We start from the raw sequence: 22,243 nt of genomic DNA, 5'->3' as shown, positions 1-22,243 counted from the left end.
TGTGTACTTGGGGACTTAGGCGAAATGCTGCCGAAATTTTGTCAAATTTAGAAAAGACAATTAACTTGTAGTATTCAATCTACTATAAAAAAAATTACTTCCTGAATGGGATAGGGCCACAACTTTACTTAGAAAAGTGAGATGTCGCATGCATGTTACATAACTTCATAAGATTGTGCAGCAAACGGACAACATGGATCGAAGTTAGATGAGAGCATCACGCATCACTGCTGAGTATGGGCCTGGGGTGGAACAGTTTTCTCCAATTTACTGAAATGCATGCCCTTCCTTGCGCGGAAAATATTTTTGTCCATGTGTAAAATGTGCAAATGGTAGACACCAGACACTAAGTGAAATAAGATCACATCTAATATGTCACGGGATGATTCCAAATTACACAAACTGGATATGGCATGGGGAATTGCCAGACAATCCAACATTGTCTCACACTGAGGCAATCGATGTAGATATGGGTTGTCGTATAGAAGAAATGATTCGCGACCTTGGGCAGGATGGTTTTCGGCAAGCACATGCTCCTTTGTATGACAAAATAGAGAATGATTCAAAGACTCCTGTGTATTCTGGGTGCACAACATTCACAAGGTTGTCTGCAGTCTTAGCTTTGGTCAACTTGAAGGCACGATTTGGCTGGAGTGACAAGAGCTTTACTGAATTGCTAGTGTTATTGAAAAAGTTGCTTCCTGAAGATAACACGTTGCCAAAGAGTCAATACGAGGCGAAGAAGATCTTATGTCCAGTGGGAATGGAGTACCAGAAAATCCATGCATGCCCAAATGATTGCATATTGTATAGAAATGAGTATGCAAAAATGCGCACATGCCCAACATGTGGTGTATCCCGCTACAAGGTCAACAACCATGAAGAGAGTGATGTTGCAACCGCAGAGAACAGTCATCCAACAAAGGTTTGTTGGTATCTTCCAATAATACCAAGGTTTAGGCGATTGTTTGCTAATAGATATGATGCAAAACAGTTGATGTGGCATGTTGAAGGCAGAAAAATTGATGGATTGCTCCGACATCCGGTTGATAGTCTGCAATGGAAGGCATTCGATGCTTTGTATCCTGATTTTGGGAATGAGACCAGAAATCTAAGGCTTGGTCTTGCCTTCGATGGAATGAACCCTTTTGGTAACTTAAGCACCAGTCATAGTTCATGGCCTGTTTTGCTGATGATTTATAACCTTCCTCCTTGGTTGTGCATGAAACGGAAGTACATAATGCTTTGCATGATGATAGCAGGACCAAGACAGCCCGGTAATGATATTAACGTGTATCTAACTCCATTGATTGAAGACCTACGGACAATGTGGGAACACGGGGTAGATGTTTGGGATGAGAATTTGCAGGAGACCTTTAGGTTGCGTGCAATGGTTTTATGTACCATAAATGACTTTCCAGCATATGGAAATTTAAGTGGTTACAGTGTGAAAGGCCATCACGCATGTCCTATTTGTGAGAAAAATACAAGTTTCGTCCAACTAAAACATAGAAAGAAAACAATATACACAAGGCATCGAAGATTTCTGAACCAGTTCCGTCCATATCGACGATTAAAGAAAGCTTTCAATGGATCTCAAGAAAATGAAAGTGCGCCAAAACCGTTAAATGGTAAAGAAGTACATGATTGTGTGAACGACATCATAACTATCTTTGGGAAGACACAAAAGAAAACCAATAGTGAGACAAACATCTAGACTGAGTATACGGGAGAAAAATGTCTGATCTTGATGTTAGACATTGTATAGACGTCATGCATGTGGAGAAAATGTCTATGATAGTTTAATTGGCACCCTTCTTAACATTAAAGGCAAGACAAAGGATGGTTTGAAGTGTCGTCAAGACTTGGTTGACATGGGTATACGGGAGCAGTTACATCCAATAGCAAAAGGTTCGCGAACGTATCTACCCCAGCATGTCACACAATGTCAACAAAGGAAAAAAGGAGTTTTTGTCATTGTTTGCGGAATGTCAAAGTCCCTGAAGGATACTCTTCAAATATCAACAACCTTGTATCCATTAAAGATCTTAAATTGGTTGGCTTGAAATCTCATGATTGCCATGTATAAATGCAACAACTACTGCCTGTAGCAATTCGGGTAATCTTGCCTAACAAAGTTCGGGTTGCCATAACTCGTCTATGCTTTGTTTTTAATGCTATATGTAGCAAAGTCATTGACCCTGCAAGATTGGATGAATTGGGGAATGAGGCTGCCATTGTCCTTTGTCAGATAGAGATGTACTTTCCTCCATCATTTTTTGACATAATGGTTCACTTAATTGTTCATCTAGTTAGGGAGATCCGGTTGTGTGGTCCTGCATTTTTACGGTGGATGTATCCAATTGAACGGTACATGAAGGTGTTAAAGGGGTATACCAAGAATCAACACCGACCAGAAGCTTCGATTGTTGAAAGGTATGTTGTTGAAGAATGTATTGAGTATTGCTCGCAGTACATTGAAGCTGCTAAATCTGTCGGGGTACCTGAACCTCATCATGTGACGACACCAGTTGGCAAGGGTACACGAGGCTACAATGTTGTGACAATGACTCGCCACGAGATCTCACAAGCACATCTATATATATTGAATAATACAGCAGAGGTAGTTCCATACATAGATGCCCACAAAAAAGAAGTCGCCACACTTAACCCAAAATTCAACATGATGAGGGTTTTGCAAGAGCACAACAGAACTTTCATGAAGTGGTTTAGACACACAATATTTGCTGATGAGGCTACTTCCAAAACATTACGATTGTTAGCTCTTGGGCCAAATCTAAATGTTCCGACGTGGCAAGGGTATCACATCAACAATTATTCATTCTATACTAAATCCCAAGATGAGAAAAGCTCAATGCAAAATAGTGGGGTGACTGTTGATGCTGATTCAGATCACTTTTGCAGTGCATCAGACAACAATCCTATTCGCGCATCCATGCATTACTTTGGAGTCATTGAACAAATCTGGGAGCTTGACTATACTGATTTTAGAGTGCCTGTGTTTAAGTGTAAGTGGATCAATGCCCGTACCGGTGTCCGGCAAGATGAAATGGGATTTACCTTAGTGGACTTCAACAAGGTGGGTTACATGGACGAACCTTTCATTATGGCACAACAAGCAAGACAAATATTTTATGTCAAAGACCCTTGCGATTCAACATATTCAGTGGTTCTACAGGGAAGACCTAGTGGTTTAAATGACGCACATGATCCAACGATGCTTGATATTTGTGAGACACCACCTTTTTCGATAGCTATGCCTAATATGAATGATTCACACTACGTTGACGATGTACACGCAAATCGTAATGATCATGATGAAGGACTATGGGAGAACATTGTTACGTAACTAATTCTTATCAATGACATGTAATAACCTTATGCCTTTTGTGTTTTGTAGATATTAATGTTGATATATTTCCTTTTAAGTTAGTTTATAAAATTAGTACGTTGTTGTTTATAACATACTTCTTTTTCTTTGACAGGTTCATGGCAACCCCACCAGCGTCCCCTCTGCAGTCAAATATTCAGTCACCAACGAAGTCTAGGAATACTAGAAAATCAACACAGCTACGGAGGTTGACTGAACGAGCATTGGATCAGCCAAAACCAATTGTTTACGTGGATGCCGCAACTGGCCGAGGATTGGGTCCATTCAAAGAGAAATTCCACAGTTATCTTGGGGTCGTGGCCAGAGAGAAAATTCCCATTGTACATAATAGCTGGAAAGATGTTCCAGACACGCTAAAGGACCTAGTATGGAATGACATTTTGGTAAGTGATTTTAATATTGAGTACATGTTGGTTTATTTGCTCTTAAAATTGAATGCTATGCAAATTTTCAAACATTTACAAAACCCTTTGTAATGTAGGCAAAATTTGATATCCCAGAAGCATTAAATGCAAAGAAAAAGGTCATGTCCACCGTGGCCAGTAGATGGAGGCAATTTAAATGTAACCTGACGACTAGATTTGTGTATGGTAACTCCGAAGGTCAACATGAACATGATCCTCCGGTCAAATATGACGTAGATAAAGAAACTTGGGAGCAATTTGCTGCAAGCCGCAAAACTCCTAACTGGCAGGTTAGAGGTCAATATCATTCAATGTTTCAAAAATAAATTGGTGAATATAAAGCCAACTTAATCTTTGATGGTTATTAAATAAATTGCTACATCACAGGGAATCAGGAAGAAGATGCAAGAGATCCAAAAATACAATGACTGCCCCCATGTACTTTCTCGTGGGGGGTATGATTTGCTTGAAAAGAAGATGATGGAGGAGAAGATGAACAAAAGACAACATGACACAATGACAACTGAGAATACACCAAACTCTGGGGATCCCCCATCTCCCATTCAAAGACATGTCAAGTGGGTGTTGGCACGCACTAAGCAATATGGACAGATGACATCAAAGTCGGCACAAGAAATATCTGATAAAATTGTGAGTTGCTTGTTCCATTTCTAATACAATTTACTGAAATTTGAAATAATTGTTTGTTTTTGATAATTTTATGACTTGGTTGTTCAGATTGTAAGTTAATTGTACATTTATAATGTGTTTGATGTAGGCCTCATTGGAAGAACAAACGAGACAGGGTACCTTTGTCCCCCATGGTCGTGAAGACATATAGAACACTGCCATTGAGCGACCGGATCATGGAGGCTGTGTTCGGGCAGCGGGGTTTGGGGTCACAATAAGTCAATACTTTGGAAGGGCAGCACATGGCTCCATTTGTTCATCAGGGTCGATCAGCCAAGTACAAATGGCTGAAATAATTGGAGGCCTACAGGAACAGTGAAAAAATGAAATACAGGTATTGAAAGATGAGTTGAAGGAACAAATCATACTTGAGATGTCGCAGAGGGGATCGTTGATCCCAACACATATTCAGCCAGATATACATGGGTTAGGAGCACGAGTGAGCACAAAAGGGAGCAATGCGGAGAGTGTTCTCAACCCATGTCTGCCTAATGATGTTGCTCCTGTCAAACCCCCTATGGGGTTGTATGTGCAACGCCAAGATTCAATTGAGTTGGTGGCCTTGGGAAAAACATATGATGGAGGCTCGACCATACACAATGTGGCTTATGCAGACGATGTCGTAAGGGTTAGTGTTGAGCAAGTTATTGACGGTGACACTGAGGTCCCATTCCCAACATCAGAGTTTAAGTGTGTCAGGGAGGTCCTTCACACATTCATTGCATGGCCAACACCACTTGTTAAAAAAATCTTTATTGAGGTATTTTACTTTTTATGTTTCCCAATTCTATACATACGTACCTATATCATAACATACTTCCTAACATTACTTTAATTGTTGGTTTCCTTAAATATTTAGCATGAGGGCAGTAGTCCAACTAAAGACACTGAAGTTGTTGAAGCGGTCAACGATGTTGTTGTAGATGACCCTTTGCGCAAGTTGATTAAGAGCCTAGTTGACATTTATGAGAAGCCTGTAGAGTTAGTGTGGGATGTTACTAAATCTGGAATTCCAAATGCAACTGCATCATTGTTCGTAACGTGTGCTGATGTGAATGAAATAATATCAGGCGTACAGTGTTTGAACATAGCTATACTACAATTGTGGACCATGTAAATATATTTGATGTCATTGACTAATAATGTATGTCTGTTGCGTTACATACATGATGTTAACTGAATTTTTCAATTGTTGAAAATAGGTATATGGACCAATTGAGTCAAAGAGATGGTGTAGGATCGGTGTATGGATTCCTTGAGCCGCAGGCTATACTGAATGCAAATGATAAACGTGGACAATGTCAAGAATACATTGAAAAATGGCTTAAGGAATCAAACCGATATGTCTATCTAGGCGCTTATTTGAATCAGTAAGTTGACTATGTTGTGTTATATGTTAGAACATGTTTATGTTATAGATACATCACTGTTGTACATGCAAATGTAGGGGACATTGGCAGCTCATTGTTTTGTGTCCTAAAAAAAATACTGTCGTCTGGTTTTGTTCTTTGCGTGGAAGGGTAGATGTTCATATAAAAGCTGCAATTAACAAGTTAAGTAACTCATTTTAAGTTGTGGAATTTTGGTTATAGAACCCGCGGTACTGTAGTAGTGTTGCCCACATTAGCTAACAATTTTAATGTTTATTTTCAGTGCATTTAAGACTTTGGAAACCAAGAGTGAGGGGAAATTTGGTCACAGTACACTGCGGTGGATTGAAGTGAAGGTTAGTCGTACATTTTGATTTTGGATACAATTGATTTCCATTTGGAAAACATGTTAATTGTAACGTTGAATGATTTTTTCCATTCAATGTAGAGTCACGTTCAAAGCGGAACCTATGAGTGTGGCTATTATGTCATGCACTGGATGTGGAACATAATCGTCGGGCAGTTGAAGACTAATTGGACGCTGGAAAATTTTGTCTTCATTTTTTGTCTTCAATTTTTAGCACTACGTAACTAATTACTTGTATTTTATATTGTGTAGTGGTTCAATGATGGCACGCCGCTAGACATCAACATCATGACAACATTACGAAAAAAATGGGCAGAATATTTTGTAAAACTTAGAAGCATCCAATGTACAAAGCTGTAGTTAACATGCAAACAACCGCTTTCGTGTTTGTCATGTATTTGATTAAGTGTTAGAAACAATTTACCTGCTGTAATGACTTTTATGTGTCAATAACAATAGATATTTGTTAAAAACATGTTGATTTCCACCTCTAGTCTGCACATGCATTCTGTTTTATACTATTTCCATGAAATTTTATTGTTGTGTATTTCTTTTCTCTCTTCAATTTTACTTGGGGCCACTGCTAAAGTGAATGAAACTGCTAAGAGTTTTGGTGATGAAAAGCAAAAACCTTCAGGTGAGGATGATGTTGCTGCAGATGGAAACAAGGAAAATCCTACTAATGAAGCTGAACAAAAAGAGCCTGAGAATAAGGTGATTGTTCTTTGTTTATTTTTAGTGTTCTGATTTTGTCTGGTTCTGAAAATGTTAACATTATCATTAGTCAAGCAGAAGATTTTTTATTTGTCACTTATAACTGGCTCATTATGAAATTGTAATTGTGCATATGATCATAGATGTAAAGTCACTTACATTTACAGGAATATTCTGGAGTATTGTTGAATCAATGATAATCCGGTAAAGTTTAGCTTGACCTTTCTGCTATGAGTTCTCACTCATTGCTTTGGATCTTTATTTTTTATTGTTTTTGTACTACTTTTATGTTGTGCACTTTTGAAATTTAACCGTGAATTTGAGAACTCTTGTGATTATTCCATCGTTAGTCACAGAAGAAATTCTCAGTTGGCTTAATTTCCATTTCCATCATTAAAATTTGACGATTTTCCTTCTCAATATTGGGTGTATTTATACTTCTTGCATTTCTTAACATGCCTTTTATTTCTATTGTTGTATGTAGAATTTCTTAGTTAATGCTTTTAGTTTGTTTAAATTTGATAGCTTAATTAATACCATTTTGGATAAGTTGTTTTATGTTTTTTTTATCAAAATTTTAACTAACAAAAACAATATAGTGGTGCTTGGTCTGCGTTAAGATTTTGGAGTTGAAAGTGGCAGGCCGAGAGAGAAAGAGGGGTCAGTGAGTGTATTTTCCCAAGAAGACATAAAAAAAGTGCCATTGCTGTGCCTTTTGTTGCTGTTGCTGCTGCCTTCTTGTGTCCATTCTAAACTCAACTTTGACCCGACCAAAGGGTGCAGGAACAACCAACCAAGAACCCTCCCTTGCAGCTTTCGGCGCTCTTAATTCATTCATTAATCTCTTTCTCTGCAAAAGAGACCATTTTGCTTCTTTTCAGGTAAGAACTCTTTCTTCTGTTGCATTCCCAATCTCTCTCTCTCTCTCTCTCTCCCTCCCAAAAGATCCTTCTCTTTTTTTTTTTGTTGTTGATTATTTATGGAGGGTGGATTTTGGCTCGGGAGATCTCTGAGTTTGGTGTTGCATATGTAGATCGAGATGCGAAGTTATTCTCCTTTTTTTCTTCACTTTTTGTATAGTTTTTTAACAGTAGATTTTTTTGGGTACCATTTTCGACTATATTCTCTTTCTGCTGTAAACTTTGATGATAAGGTGGTTGTACCCTGCATGCTCTTGCTTTTCATGGTACTTCAACTGCTAAGCTTTCATACTTCGTGTAGAGAGAATCAGCATTCAAAGCATCAAATAATTACCCTTAAAAGTAAAATAGAAAAAAAAAGGACCATTCTTGCCCCTATAAATGAATTGATAACTTGATGATTCATTGATTCTGCTCCATGCCCGAAATTGTAATTCTTTTTTAACACTCATGGGCATCTTAATTATCCTTAACTTCACTCTTTGTATCTGATAATGGGGTTTATCCATTTGATAAAATTCAAGTAGTTGTAGGTTTGTAACCAAAAAATAATAATAATAAATAAATCCAAGTTGTAGGTGATCATCACATCGTTTCCCATATGCAGGGAGTAGAATATTCCAATGTCTGTTAAATGTAGCATTTTGGTTGAATAACTTGCTCAGAATAATCATAAATGCAGATCTGAGGTGTGGGCCAGGAACTGTTCTGGCGAAAGCGTCAATTCATAGTTTGTTTCAAGATACTCTTGCTATCCAGCTGTGCCCTTGAGTCTTTCTTATTTATTTATTTATTCTGTGGATTGATAATCTATTATTTGCATATATTATTGCAAGTTGCATGAAGTATTAGCTTGTGGTTGACTTGAGATATTCCTTTGAGGTGGGAGAGCCTACTTGTGTTTGTTTGCTCTGCTCATGTCTTCTTGTTAGGTGAACTCAAGTCCATAGAGGGTGTGCTTTTGAGTAAACACCTTCATTAAGCAATGGATTCAATAAGCTCTTGTCAAATGAGAATTTGTTTATAAGCTTGATTGTGAAGACTAGTATAATTAGTTAAAAAGAACTTATGTCGTTAATTAGTTAAAACTAATTTAAAAAGAACATAATTTGTTAAGTTTTACCAGGAAGTTTATTGAACTAATAAATAGAGTTTTTATAGAAATGTCATAATAAGCTACTTCCACAAGTCTAAATAAGCTACGATAAATGCTGCATAATGCAAGTATGCAATAAAGGAGAGTATTGAAAATTGAAACAACGGTTTCTGGTGGAGCTTGATCAATGCATCTTCTTTGTAACAGCTAACATGGGCTTAGTCTGCAGCCGAAGTCGTCGTTTTCGTGAAGCTGATGCTGAAGAAAATGCTCAGGTCTTTTGTCCTTTATAAATTTGGCACTTATTAAATTAGAAATAATACTGTTAAATAAGCTTTAATTTGATGAATGTGGCGTGCATTTGCAGGATGCAGAAATTGAAAGAAGAATCAAGTTAGAAACAAAGGCTGAAAAGCATATTCAGAAACTTTTATTACTAGGTGTGACTTTCCTTATTTTATATAGCAATCTGTAGAATTATTTGGAGTTTAGCAATTAGCATTAATACGTAATGTGGTTGTACTCCCCAAAGTTTGAAGGAATCATATGTGTGTGCCACAATCTCTTAATATACCGTGCAAATACTAGCTTTTGTTATTTATTTTCTGAACTTATTTGTGTGTTAATATCTCTGTTGTTTAGGTGCTGGAGAATCTGGGAAGTCTACAATCTTTAAGCAGGCAAGAAATTGCATCTTCTCAACTGCTTGTGAATTTTGATAGTATATGATTGCTATTGGGTGTAGACTGCAAACCAACCATTTTGAGAAGGGTGAAGTGTGTCCCAAAAGAAAGAAAGTTTCGGGTTCTCACATAAACTGTATTTCTTTGATCCTTCGTCATCCACACTTCCACATGAATCTTCCAAATTGTTTCCCTCACAGCGTGGTTGCAACGGATTCATCAGTGTAGACTTTTCTGCATAATGTAGAAAGAAAAAAAAACTGTCATCATCTAGAGGTTTTCTTATAATTATGCAATTAGATACTCAGTGCTTAACTTTGAAACTATCTATAGTCATTGTTTCTGATATTTCCATTATTCTATTATAATTTTTTTTTAAGAAAAAGAAAGTAATTGCTTGCAAAAAATCAACTAATGCTATCTATGATGACTAGCTAGAGTAACGGGAAGAAGAAGAAAAAAAAAGATTGCATATATAATAACTAGAAAAGTTCAAAATAACAAATTATTGTATGCATATATTGTTGAAAGTTAGCATCATTGAGATTTTATTATTATTTGACACATTCATTTCAACACACTGTTAGTCTTATTAATTAATTACGTAGGTCTAATCTTTGTTAGCATTTCCCACATAACCCAATAATATAGATTATGTTTTAAAGCATATGTCATATAATAATGTCTTGTTAGCATTTCTCTTGCTGACATGATTTAGATATATAAAAAAAGATATTGCTAACAAATGTGTCATAACAGTATTGATTAAGAAACCAAATCAAAAAAATATTTAATGTGAAAATATTAAGACAAGACAAAAAAGATTATAAATAATATATATTTTTATTTTTCAATAAAAATATTTCTACTTCAATTTTCTTAATTAATGTTCTAAGAATCCTGATTAGCATTTTCCATAAAAATAATTCTTCAAAAAAAAAATATTAAATGCTATCCTCTACAATTTTATCTGTAGCGTGTTGAAATTCTATTTAAAGCACGATGAGAACTAACCTGCACGCTTTTTCTGCATAGTTTCAATTGCAGAGAGGAAGGAGTTGTAGAGGTCCAGTGTCATGAAAACTGATTTGTCTGCTGCTTCCTTGTTGAGTTCTTGCACAGCTTTGAGCAACATTTTGTTGTGATCTTTGGAGATCACGTTCAAAAGGCCAATGCAGTTCGTACGGAAAGATATCACATTTAACACAGGCAAACACCCAATTGGCTGTAATAACCCAACTGCTACCTTTTTTATCCCTAAGCTGTGAATGCGTTTAAGATTTACAGACATTTGCTTCACAAGGGATTCCATGAAGCCTGGTAAATCCTGCAAAAGAAAAACTAAAATACTATTCACATCTGTATTACTATGTTATGTTATATTCGTAATAATGAGCACAGCTACATTTGGAAATGGACTAGTCTAGTTTTAGAAATGGACTATGTTATGTTATATTCGTTTAAGATTTATCAGTTTTGGACGTGGCATGGTAATATGCTTCCACTTTTTATGAACAATTTGCCTATACTTCCTTTTGCAAACACCACCTACATTACTGAAATATCTACTCAAATTAACAGATATATATTACCATATTTCAAGTTCAGAAAAACAGCAAACCAAAAAAGTCATGATAAAGCAATCATATACTTCTTGCATTTCTTCAATGATGACTGCTTTATTAAGTCTAGTTTAGTTTTACATATTAAATTTGTTGTACTAATACTTGATGTGAACCTCACTTGGATTTTTTCTTTGTAGGGAGGTGATAACGACAAGCGCAGAGAGACACTTGACAAGGAAGATAAATTAAAAAAGGTATGACTGCAGTTTTTGGTTAATAATTCCATTACTTCTGATCATGTAATCAACAATTCCATCACTGAAATTGTTATTTCTGGACAAGGCTCGCATTTAAGTGTTAACTCGTTATTTAATTTATTCTACCATTTTCATTGAATTGCCATGGGATTAGAATGGATACTGCACCACTGTGGCACTTCTTTATCTCTAATTCTTTTGCTATTTACACAATCTTGTTTAATTTATTCTACCATTTTTGTCATGCAGTCTTGTCACGTTTCTGTTTTCTACAGTGTCCATGTTTTTTTTCTCCCTAGTTCATGTGAAAAGAGGCATCTTCTTAGGGATTAATAAGAATCCGATTTGTCCTACAAATGCTTGGCTCTATTGATTTCGATTGCCACAAACGCACAAGCTTTCTTATAAGTCAAGTCAATTTGTGTGTACAAATTTACATGGGCATGTTGCTTAAAGAACTCAAAAAGAGGGAATAATTCATGGAATCCTGTTAGGTTGGGGGGGTGGAATTGGATCTTGTTTCCACCATAGGGAGGAGTGCTCTTGATCCAATAACTTTGATGACCTAATCATACAATGAATTTCCTTTTGCAGGGCATGGGGGACTTCTTGGACGAAATGTTAACAATGATGAGTCAGACCAAATCAAATGTGAGTCATCTAGTTAGAGGCGTGTTTGGTGATAAAGCTATGCAATTAAAATGTTTTATATATATTTTAGTTTAGTGGATAAAGCTAGACATAACATAGTGTCCGCTTTTGTCAAATACTATGTAAGTGTGTAGTATATAGTTTATATACTACACACTGTTAGGAAGATTAGGGTGGTATATCAATGCAGACAAAGTTGATTGAGAAGTGGATTTCGCTGCTGTATTGTTTGCTCTTTTGCTTGAAATGCAGGGAAAATCGAATGAGAAAAGAGATCTCAATTGGTTGTGCTTGTGCGTGAGCTGATGAAAGATGCACACTAGTGCAGAAAAAGGAAGCGCCCTCTATTATCATTCGGGTAAGCAGATGTGAAATCAAATCAATCACAGTTAAGCAACCTGTTGTAACTGTTAAAGCCTTTTTTTATCATTTGTTTAATTAATCATAAAAAAGCCAGGTTGGAAAAACTAATAAATGCCTCACTTCTCCCTATCGAATAATTAAACATAACAGAAGTCAATTTATTGTAGCAGTCTGGGAGATAAGCAAACAAGATCAAAGCCTGGTTCGTTAATGATAATATTCTATTATGGTTTATATACTTTCTTCCTTCTTAACAATTCATCAACACAACACTGTGGTTTCTGAGCTTCAACTACATATGAAATAAATACAAGGGAAAAAAAATATTATTTTGCTTTCAAGTTTCAACTAAATAGAACATGCAAAAAATGCTTCTATTCATAGGGAAAGATCTAGAGATGTTAAAAGAGAGATTGTTTTCTATTTGTTACCTTTGCTTTACTAATTTCTCTTCTTGTGATCTCTATACAAACAAGTTGAGTTATGCTTAGAAGAAAGACTCACGTGAAATAATTCATTGCAGTGTTCATTTGCTTGAAGATACCTCTGGACACCCCGAGAACAAAACTATTTTGAAACCCGTATGGTCAATTCCAAATGGGATTCCTACTCTGTCCAAGTCAATTCCAGCAGAAAGATCATCAAGGAAGAAAAGGATCCTCTTCTATTTCTTTATACTTTCATCAGCTCACGCACAAACACAACCAATTGAGATCTCTTTTCTCTTTTCTCAACCAATTGAGACCTCTTGATCAAGTAAAATGTTGTTTTATATATTTTATCAATTATTTATAGACAGTAACTTTTTTTAATATCTTATATCAATTATTTATAGTCATATTTATCACTATAAACAGTATGTTTTATTTATAGATAATTTATTCATTATAAATTATTTATTTTAATTAACCTTAAATTATTATGCAGGTTAAATATGTTTTTACATCGGTGCCTATGTCACCACTGATGTAGAAGTTCTCATATTCAACATCGTTGCTTTCTGTAAAACGATGTAGAAAGCACAACATACTACATCAGTGCATACGTCACCACTGATGTAGAAGTTCCCATATTCAACATCATTGCTTTATGGAAAACAATGTAGAAAGCGCAACTTACTACAGCAGTCCCTACATCACCACTGATGTAGAAGTTCCCATATTCAACATCATTGATTTTTGTAAAACGATGTAAAAAGCGCAGCTTACTACATCGTTGCTTAATTTAAAAATGATGTAGAAAATAAAAGATCAACATCGTTGCTTAATTTAAAAACAATGTAGAAAATCCACCTTCAAAGAGCAGAACCAAGGTTTCTACATCAGTCATTAGTATAGCCCCGATTTAGAAAAAAAAAAACAGCTTACTACAACGTTCGCTTATGGACTGATGTTGAAATTTTTGAGTTTCAACATCATTATAATCAAAAACGGTTACGCACCGTTGTAGAACATAGATTGTGACCGATGTAGATCATGCATCTTCTAGTAGTGGCATAAGCGTCAATCCACCTCCAAAACACAGTAGTATAAAAAGAAAACTTTAAGTTGAGTACCATTTCAAGCTCAATATTATTCAAAGAGAACTAGTTCTGAGTTGATCATATGAAAGACCAAGATGGTACCATCTAGAAGTTCTCCAAAGGAAAAGAAAAAAGTCACAGCTTTCTTAAACAGTAATAAAGAGGTCCAAAGTTTCTCCGCAACATCATATAGTTTTCATGTCTTCATGTAGGTGCCAAATGAGTCAATTAAGAAATGGCACTTTGCAGAGCCTAGTTAAGGTTTAGCATATAGCATAAAGTCTCTGCATTCTTGGCAATTGCAATCCTCAAAGCAGCACTTGATGCACCCTTCATAGTAACAAGTTGAGCAGCCTTGGCAAGTTGAAGAACGAGAACAGCCCCTGCTTGCTTTCAGACTTGATCTCTCTTCATCATCATCGCATGTTATTCTGAAAAATGAAAATTTTCACATGATTAATTAGAATTGATATTAGATCAGATCTCTCAACTAGAATATAGCTTCTTATATTATTCAAGTTTACTGTATGCAATATAAGCTAGCGTGAGTCACTTTTCAATATATATACGGTTTGGCTTGCCCCTTAGCTAACATACAAGAGTCCCAATATTTGGACACTCAAATTGTACATACACCTTGATTTCTCTTTATCATTCTTTCATATCATACCATTAATCACATCGGTCATTTATCTCTCCATCTCCGAGTCCATGGATGACAATCTGACATAAAGTTGTTCATATCAAGTGGTCTTAAATCTAAGTTATAGGTATGTTGATGTTGTTAATTACTTGGAAAAAGAACGTTGTTGCAATAATCAATTATCCTACCTTACTAAAGCTGGATTGTCTCTAGTTGAAGGTATTTGTGATTTTTAGTAAAATATCAATTATCGCTCATCCTTTTTGTCTCTCTAGCTCTTATTGACACATCGTGAGTCCCCAGTATCTTTTTCCAGCATAAAATGTGTTTTGCAAGACTAAGTACAAACTACGTTCACAAGAAAATACTAATCATGCATGAACTTGAATATCATATAGCTTGAGTTGGGATTGAGCAACTTACTTTTGATAAGGCCAAAGAGAACAAATCCAGCATTTGTGTTTTAAAGCATCATGGTAGTTCTTAATGTCTGGTCTGCTCTGGAGATGGAACCTACGCTCCTTCCCGCATCTCGTGCAACGCAGGAACTCATCCCTGTGAAAGTTTTGTTTCCTCATTGCAGAGTCTTTCCGGTTAGCCACATTTGCCTGGTGTAAGTAATACTTTATCAGAGGTGTTTTCCAGAGTGGAACTTTGTCTTCGTCTTCACAATGAACCCAGATGTTTCTCTTCCACCTTCCGCTCCCTTCCCTTAAAGCATGTTTCTCAAATGCTTCTAGAGTGACACTCACTGATATTACAAACAAACATGTTTCCACCAACTTCAGTGTTTTCCCTCGTTTCCACCAACAAATAATGCATAGGATCGAAATTATATTTATAATAATAATTTATATTGCAATAAAATAAAATGAAAAGAAATAGTGATTCAGCCTCACAGATATTTTTTTTAATAAAATTAAATCTATATATCTGCTATTTATTTGTTTTTTCGAAATTACAAAATAAAACTATTATTTAACCTATTTTAAATAACAAAAATAAGGCTCTAAAAAAGATCAACAGATTCTGCAGTTCTTGTTCCATTATTTTTTTATTGTACAATTATAACAATACAAAACAAAAATACTTGCTTGAAACATAAGAGATCAATTATACAATTGCAAAATAAAAAAAAATTGAGAAATTGAAGTGGAAAACTTACCCAAGGGACACTCAGGGCAACACTCACAAGTGATGAAATATTGACCTTCGTTATTAATTTTTAGCCTCCCAACATAATCTCCATATTTTTTGTTTGTAGCGCCACAAAGAACCTCAATATAGTCCTCACCTCTCTTAAAATCTAGGATCATTTTGAGCTCTTCTTCATCAAATAATATTTTACCATCATCTCCAACCCTAAATTGCTTTCTTCGTTTTGATGGCCCTGTTTATTTGATCATGAACATATTTCAAGCCATGAATTATGGACAAAAATGAAACTAGCTAAAATATGTTCACTCCCATAATGGTGTAAAATTGTGAACTAGTTATGTGACAATATTATTACACAACAAAGAATGGAAAATCATCAAGAAGGCATAAACCAATGCTTGCTGATATACACATGATAGTAGGGGTAGAATGGCTAAATGTGAAATTAATTCAATCATTGTGGAGAAAAACTTTTGAAAACTACAAATTATGACAAAAAAATCTTTGAAGAAATAATGTAGTCACTAAATATTTTCAGAAAGTAACATCTGATAAAACATGTAACCTTAAAAGACTAAATTGAGGATTTTCTTTTCAAAATGTTTCTTTATTTATTTATACCAGATACCTAAGTTGGATTTATCTCCATTGTTCTCTTTGAGTTACCATATGAAAACATAAAACACTTAAGGAAAATAATTGATTTAGGAAAAATCACACTAACCTTGAGTAATATTGTCGTCTTCTGTCTTTTTCTCATTTCCTTGACTTCTCTTTTGTTTAGGTGGATCACCTGTAATCATATGAGGACAGAAAGACCTTAATTTTATTTTTCAATCCTTCATAAATTAAGTAAATATAAAAAAATTGGTGCCCTAAGTTCATGACTGCACAATGAGATGCATGCAAATTGACTGTAGGTAGTCCAGATTCTTCTTCCGCCATTTGATTTAGGATTTTGGTATGGACTGTTTTCTTCTCAAACAGGAATTTCACAATGAGAAAAACTTTCAATGTTGTCTAATGTGCCTATAAACTATGTTGCAAAAATATAATTTATAACCATTTTTTTAATAAAAGCGGACACATTAAAAGAAATCAAATTTGAATCCCAAAATAGCCAAAGAAATAATAATTAAACACACTCTTAATTTCTTCATAGTTGAAAATATATTGAAAGAAAAGTGATGTGATGATTTCAAAGATAATGACACTAACCTTCTGTAATATTCTTGAGTTCTTCCTCTATCTTGATTCTTAGACTTCTCTCCTCTTGAGGTGGATCGCCTGTAATGAGATCGAGAGAAGGGGAACCCTTAATTTTATTTTTCACTTCTTTCAAAATTACTTTGATAATCAATAAAATCCATTAAAGCTAAATACACATCAAATTATAACTATGTTTGTAAAAGAGAGAAATATCGCTTGAATGCATAGAATTCAGCTACCTTTTGAAACCATATGTAAACATAAAACAGTTAAGCAAATTAATTGATTTTAGAAAAATCACACTAACCTTGAGTAATATTCTCATCTTCTTTCTTTTTCTCATTTCCTTGACTTGTCTTCTGCTGGGGTGGATCACCTGCAGTCATATGGGGAAAGAAAATCCTTAATTTTATTTTTCAATCCTTCCAAAACTACTGAATATATATAAATAAAAATTGGAGCCCTAAGTTCATGACTGCACAATGAGATGCATGCAAATTGACTATAGGTAGTCCAGATTCTTCTTCGACCATTTGATTTAGGGATTTTGGTATGGACTGTTTTCTTCTCAAATCTGAATCCCAAAAAAGCCAAAGAAGTAATAATTAAATACACTCTGAATTTATTCATAGTTTAAAAGATAATAAAATAAATGTTCTGTGATGATCATAAAAGAAAGTATATTAATAGTCATTTATTAAATGAAATTTGGAAGTAAGTGATAAATATTTTTCTATAAAATACAAATCACATTAATTTTTACGTTTTCATAATAAATTTATATTAAAGTGTAATGAAAAATAATAAATGTTTAAAACACAATTGACCAAGTGTATTGCACACTATTCGAACGTCATCCTAGCTACATATAATGAGATGTTGATCATAATAAATATTAAAATAATTGAGAATGTATTTTAGTAAAAGATAATTAGAGGACGATCAAATACTTCTCTAAAAACTAGATGCTGAAAATAAAAAACTAGAAGTTATGTGTTCATTATGATAAAGGATTTGTCTCTTCATGACTAATTGTCTTCTTTTAAGAGATAATTTAAATAATTTTTTTATTATTTAATAATACTCATTAATCATATAAATGCTTAACTTCAACAAAAAAAAGTCACGTAACTCTTGTAATATTCAAGCATCTCTTAATTACATCATTAATTCATACTTCTATTTTTATGCATAAATTTAGTTCCTTTTAATAATCAAATTAATTGATATTAAAAATGTATGTCAATCAATTGATATATTGCCTGAAATCTCTATAGTGACCAAGCATCCCTTAATTATCTAGCTATAACGCACGTTGATTGATTTACAAAATAAATTACGGAGGGGTCATGTGATTGACCAACACTGCATGAGGGTTTTTGCATTTAATACGAAAAGTTGAATGTGCAAAATTAAATAGAACTAAAATTGAAAACTGTATTTAATAAGACCACATTTCTTTAATCCTATAAACTTATAGTTTTCCGTATGAAATGTAATATGAAATTACTTTATCTTTATCATTATCTTTAGATATACAAAAGAAAGAATATGTGGGTAGTTGCGGAAATATATTTTGTAGCTTTTGATGAGGAATTGAATGGAAAAAAATTCAATATGCTTGTATTAATAGAAATTGATTGATCGAAAAAACCGATCGTGATTATAAATACAAAAGCAATTCATGTAACCAATCATGATTATACTTTTTTCACCCAATTCATTTTGCACCCGTTGAAATACAATGGTAGGTGTAGCATCATCTTTTGAAGGAAAAAATTACACAAAATTTTTCTTTTATGCGTCTTTTGAATCTCTAGGTATATGGTATATCAGGAATTTAATTATATATTTTTTATTTCTTTAATCATATTATGATATATTTCCAGTCTTTTCTAATGTCAAATTATTTTTTATTGCTAAAGGAATATGTTCAACATTGGCATTTTTATTAGCCATTTAAACGTGACCTTCCAACCTACCAAACTAAAGCTATAAAAGTCATACAAAATATATTTTATATGATGAAAACATAATTAATTAAAAAATATCACTAAATCCTCCGTTAGATTTGATATTATGTAAAAATATAAATTTAAAGTACAAAATTAATTATTAATGCTAAATTGTTTATAATATTAACTAATAAAAAGAAAATAAGGAAAAATTAACTTATTTATACTCTATTAGTAACTAAACAATCATAAATTATTTTTCTCTATATTCTTTAAAGAAAATAAATTCATTGATAATTGAATAGTAAGAAATAATTCTAAAGAGCATTTGATAGTAATATAATATTATAATTAATATTAACAAAAATATAAATAATTATAGTAATATTATATGTATAATATTTTAAAAAAAGTTTGTAAGATGGGGGAGGGGATGGCCCACCCCCTTGGTTTAAATGTTATCAAACTTTTATTAATTTGAATTATTCTTTTAAAGTTTTACTTATCATATGCCAACATAAATAGTTCTACAAAAAAAATTTAGCAGGTTTTGGCTCTAAAACTATATTATTTAATACAAAATCATCCTATCACTACTCAACCAAACTTGTTTATCTAGTGCATTACACGGATCAAAAACAAGTATATATTGACACAACTTATTTGCTCTTTTGGAAATTCACTATTGCAATAGCAAAGAGAACAAAAGTTTAATTAAGTCACAAAAATATAAATATCAAGTAATATAGGTCAATTGTCATGACATTTACATGTCATCATGTAGTAGCAGGTCGGAAAAATATATTAAATTTTTATTATTGACGGATGGAGGTAGAAAATTCATACAATTATGATACTAGACGACCTAATTCACACAATTAGAACCTGTGGTACATAAATTGCATAGGTAAAATTAACTTAAAACTATTATAACTTACCCTGGATTCGTATCAAAGTTTATCAATTGGCCTAATAATAAAGATAATATAATTTAGACATAGTTCCTTAAGTGTTTTTGTATTGTTCTTGAATTCAAATTAAAGTTTTATCCTGATAATAATCTATGAAATAGTTTTTTTAATCAAAATTAATTAGAGTTTCATCTTGATAAAGATCATCATAAATTATCCACATAAGACTTTAGATTTCATGAAATTAAAGAACGCCAAAAGAATTCACATAATTATCATTAATTTATATTTTTGATATCATAATTTTCTCTTAAGAACAAAATATATTATTATCTCCACCAATATTATTACTTCAATAATTGTTGTTGTCATCAACATTACCATCATCATCACAACCGGTGACAATGATGGTGATGATGTTGGTGGTAGGTGACAAATTTTTATTTATAAAAAATATGATATGAAAATTTTTAATTAATTGTAAAGATCTTAATAATTTGTTATTATCAGTAGTTTAGATATGCGTAGTTCTAAAGTACAAGTTGCACCTTAGTGGAGTGCAATCCTAAAAGATTACAATATATATATATATATATATATATATATATATATATATATTAACTTTCTCCTTCATCTCCTTTTTCGAACCCATTTTTTTCATATGTTTGTCTTGCTTTTTACATATCACTTGGGGTAAATTAAATTACACTTGGACACTTTGAGATTGAAAATAGAGTAAAGAAGAGAGGTAAAATCATCTAATTATTCTCATGGAGAAGATGACGCGTATGAAGAGGATGGGGCAGGATGGAGGAATTAGAGGTATAGGGAGAGAAGAAGTCATAGAAGATATGGAGGTAGGCAAAGAGAGGAAGGGATTGATGGAGTAAAGGTGAAGATCCGTACTTTTAAAGGGACTCGTAATCCGAAAGTGTATCTTGAGTGGGAGATGAAGGTTGAGCTAGTCTTTGCTTGCTAGAACTACATTGAAGAGATAAAGTCTCAAGAGTCCACCATGGCAAGGTATTTGCATGGTCTCAATAGGGAGATCCAAGACATTGTAGAGTTGCACCACTATGCCTCTCTGAAGGATCTCATTCATCAAGCTATCAAGGTGGAACAACAAGTAAAGAGGAAGCAAACATACAAGAAGAATAGAGGATCTTCATTGAAATCTCATGAAAAGGTTCTTCCCTTGGTAAAAATAATTCTAACCCTACTCCACTTCTTCAAAAGCGAGTTCAATAAATGTTTTAAGTGTTTGGAAAGGTATATTGTCTCCAATGTCTAACAAAGGAGAATGGTTGTGTGGTCATGGGTTATTATAGTGCATCTTTTTCTGGCTCTTCTAGTTCTTCTACTGATAGTGAAGGTCAATGTGATGTACACCTTGAAAGGTTTCTTTTGATGGTTAGAGGTAATGGGAGTGTGTAAGGATTGAGATGAACACAAAGGGAGAACATTTACATACTAGGTGTATGGTCATGGGGAAAATATGCTCTTTGATTATTGATGGGGGAAATTGCACTTATGTAGCTAGCCAAAGACTGATAGAAAAGCTTGCTTTGAAAACTTTCCCTCACCCTCGGCCTTACAAACTACAATGGTTGAGTGAGAATAGGGAGCTAGTTGTAGATATAAAAGTTTTGATATGCTTTTCCATTGGAAAATATGTTGATGAGATACTGTTTGATGTAGTCCCTATGGAGGCTAGCAATCTATTACGTGGAAGGCCTTGGCAGTATGATAAAGATGTTCTCCATAATAGTGTCACAAACAAATTTTCATTGGGACATAAAGGGAAAAAGGTAGGTTACCCTTACACCTATGTCTCCAAGTGAGGTTTGTGAGGATCAAATAAGAAATGAGTGAAAAGAGAACAAGAGACTAAAGTGAAACTTTTAAACATAAGAAACCAAACTAAAACATAGATAAAGTATCTTATTACACAATTTTACTATTATTACTATTTGGCTCCTACGCATTATATGTTGGCTACCTTATACCATTATATTAGATCAAGACCAAATCATTAATTTCTCTAAGTAACAAGGGAGAACAATGAAGTGGATGGAAAAATTTTAATTTGTAATAATTGATGAATTTGATTCTAGAAGCATTTGAGAAGCTTGATTTCAAAGAAAGGAGTGGAAGCACTACTAGAAATATAAGTTTCTATGACACCTATCCTATGATGGTTCTAAGTGGACCGCCTTAGAAAATGAGCTTGTGGCATTATTGTAATTATTGTAATGAAAAATGTCTTTTACAACACACATTCTAAGACGATTATTGAAAACCGCCATAGAATGTTATGGCTAATAAAATTTAAGACGAGTTTTAGTAAAAAATC

The 22,243-nt window shown here is 33.8% G+C and overlaps 1 protein-coding gene and 1 long non-coding RNA gene across 2 annotated transcripts; both read left to right on the top strand.

The window, feature by feature from the left end:
• Window positions 1-382: 382 nt before the first annotated feature.
• LOC114404739 lies at window positions 383-1,717 on the top strand. The gene has a single exon (XM_028367568.1). It carries the CDS (start codon window positions 383-385, stop codon window positions 1,715-1,717), a length of 1,335 nt encoding a protein of 444 aa, XP_028223369.1.
• Window positions 1,718-10,667: 8,950 nt separating this feature from the next.
• On the top strand, window positions 10,668-13,330 carry LOC114404737. Its single transcript, XR_003665128.1, has 4 exons — window positions 10,668-10,976; window positions 11,419-11,475; window positions 12,073-12,487; window positions 13,016-13,330. It is a non-coding gene; the product is annotated as an uncharacterized LOC114404737 (long non-coding RNA).
• The last annotated feature ends 8,913 nt before the right edge of the window (window positions 13,331-22,243 follow it).

Source organism: Glycine soja, unplaced genomic scaffold (assembly GCF_004193775.1).
Source record: "Glycine soja cultivar W05 unplaced genomic scaffold, ASM419377v2 tig00106121_1_pilon, whole genome shotgun sequence".
Taxonomy (NCBI): domain Eukaryota; kingdom Viridiplantae; phylum Streptophyta; class Magnoliopsida; order Fabales; family Fabaceae; genus Glycine; species Glycine soja.
This window is presented reverse-complemented; position numbering and strand designations above follow the sequence as displayed.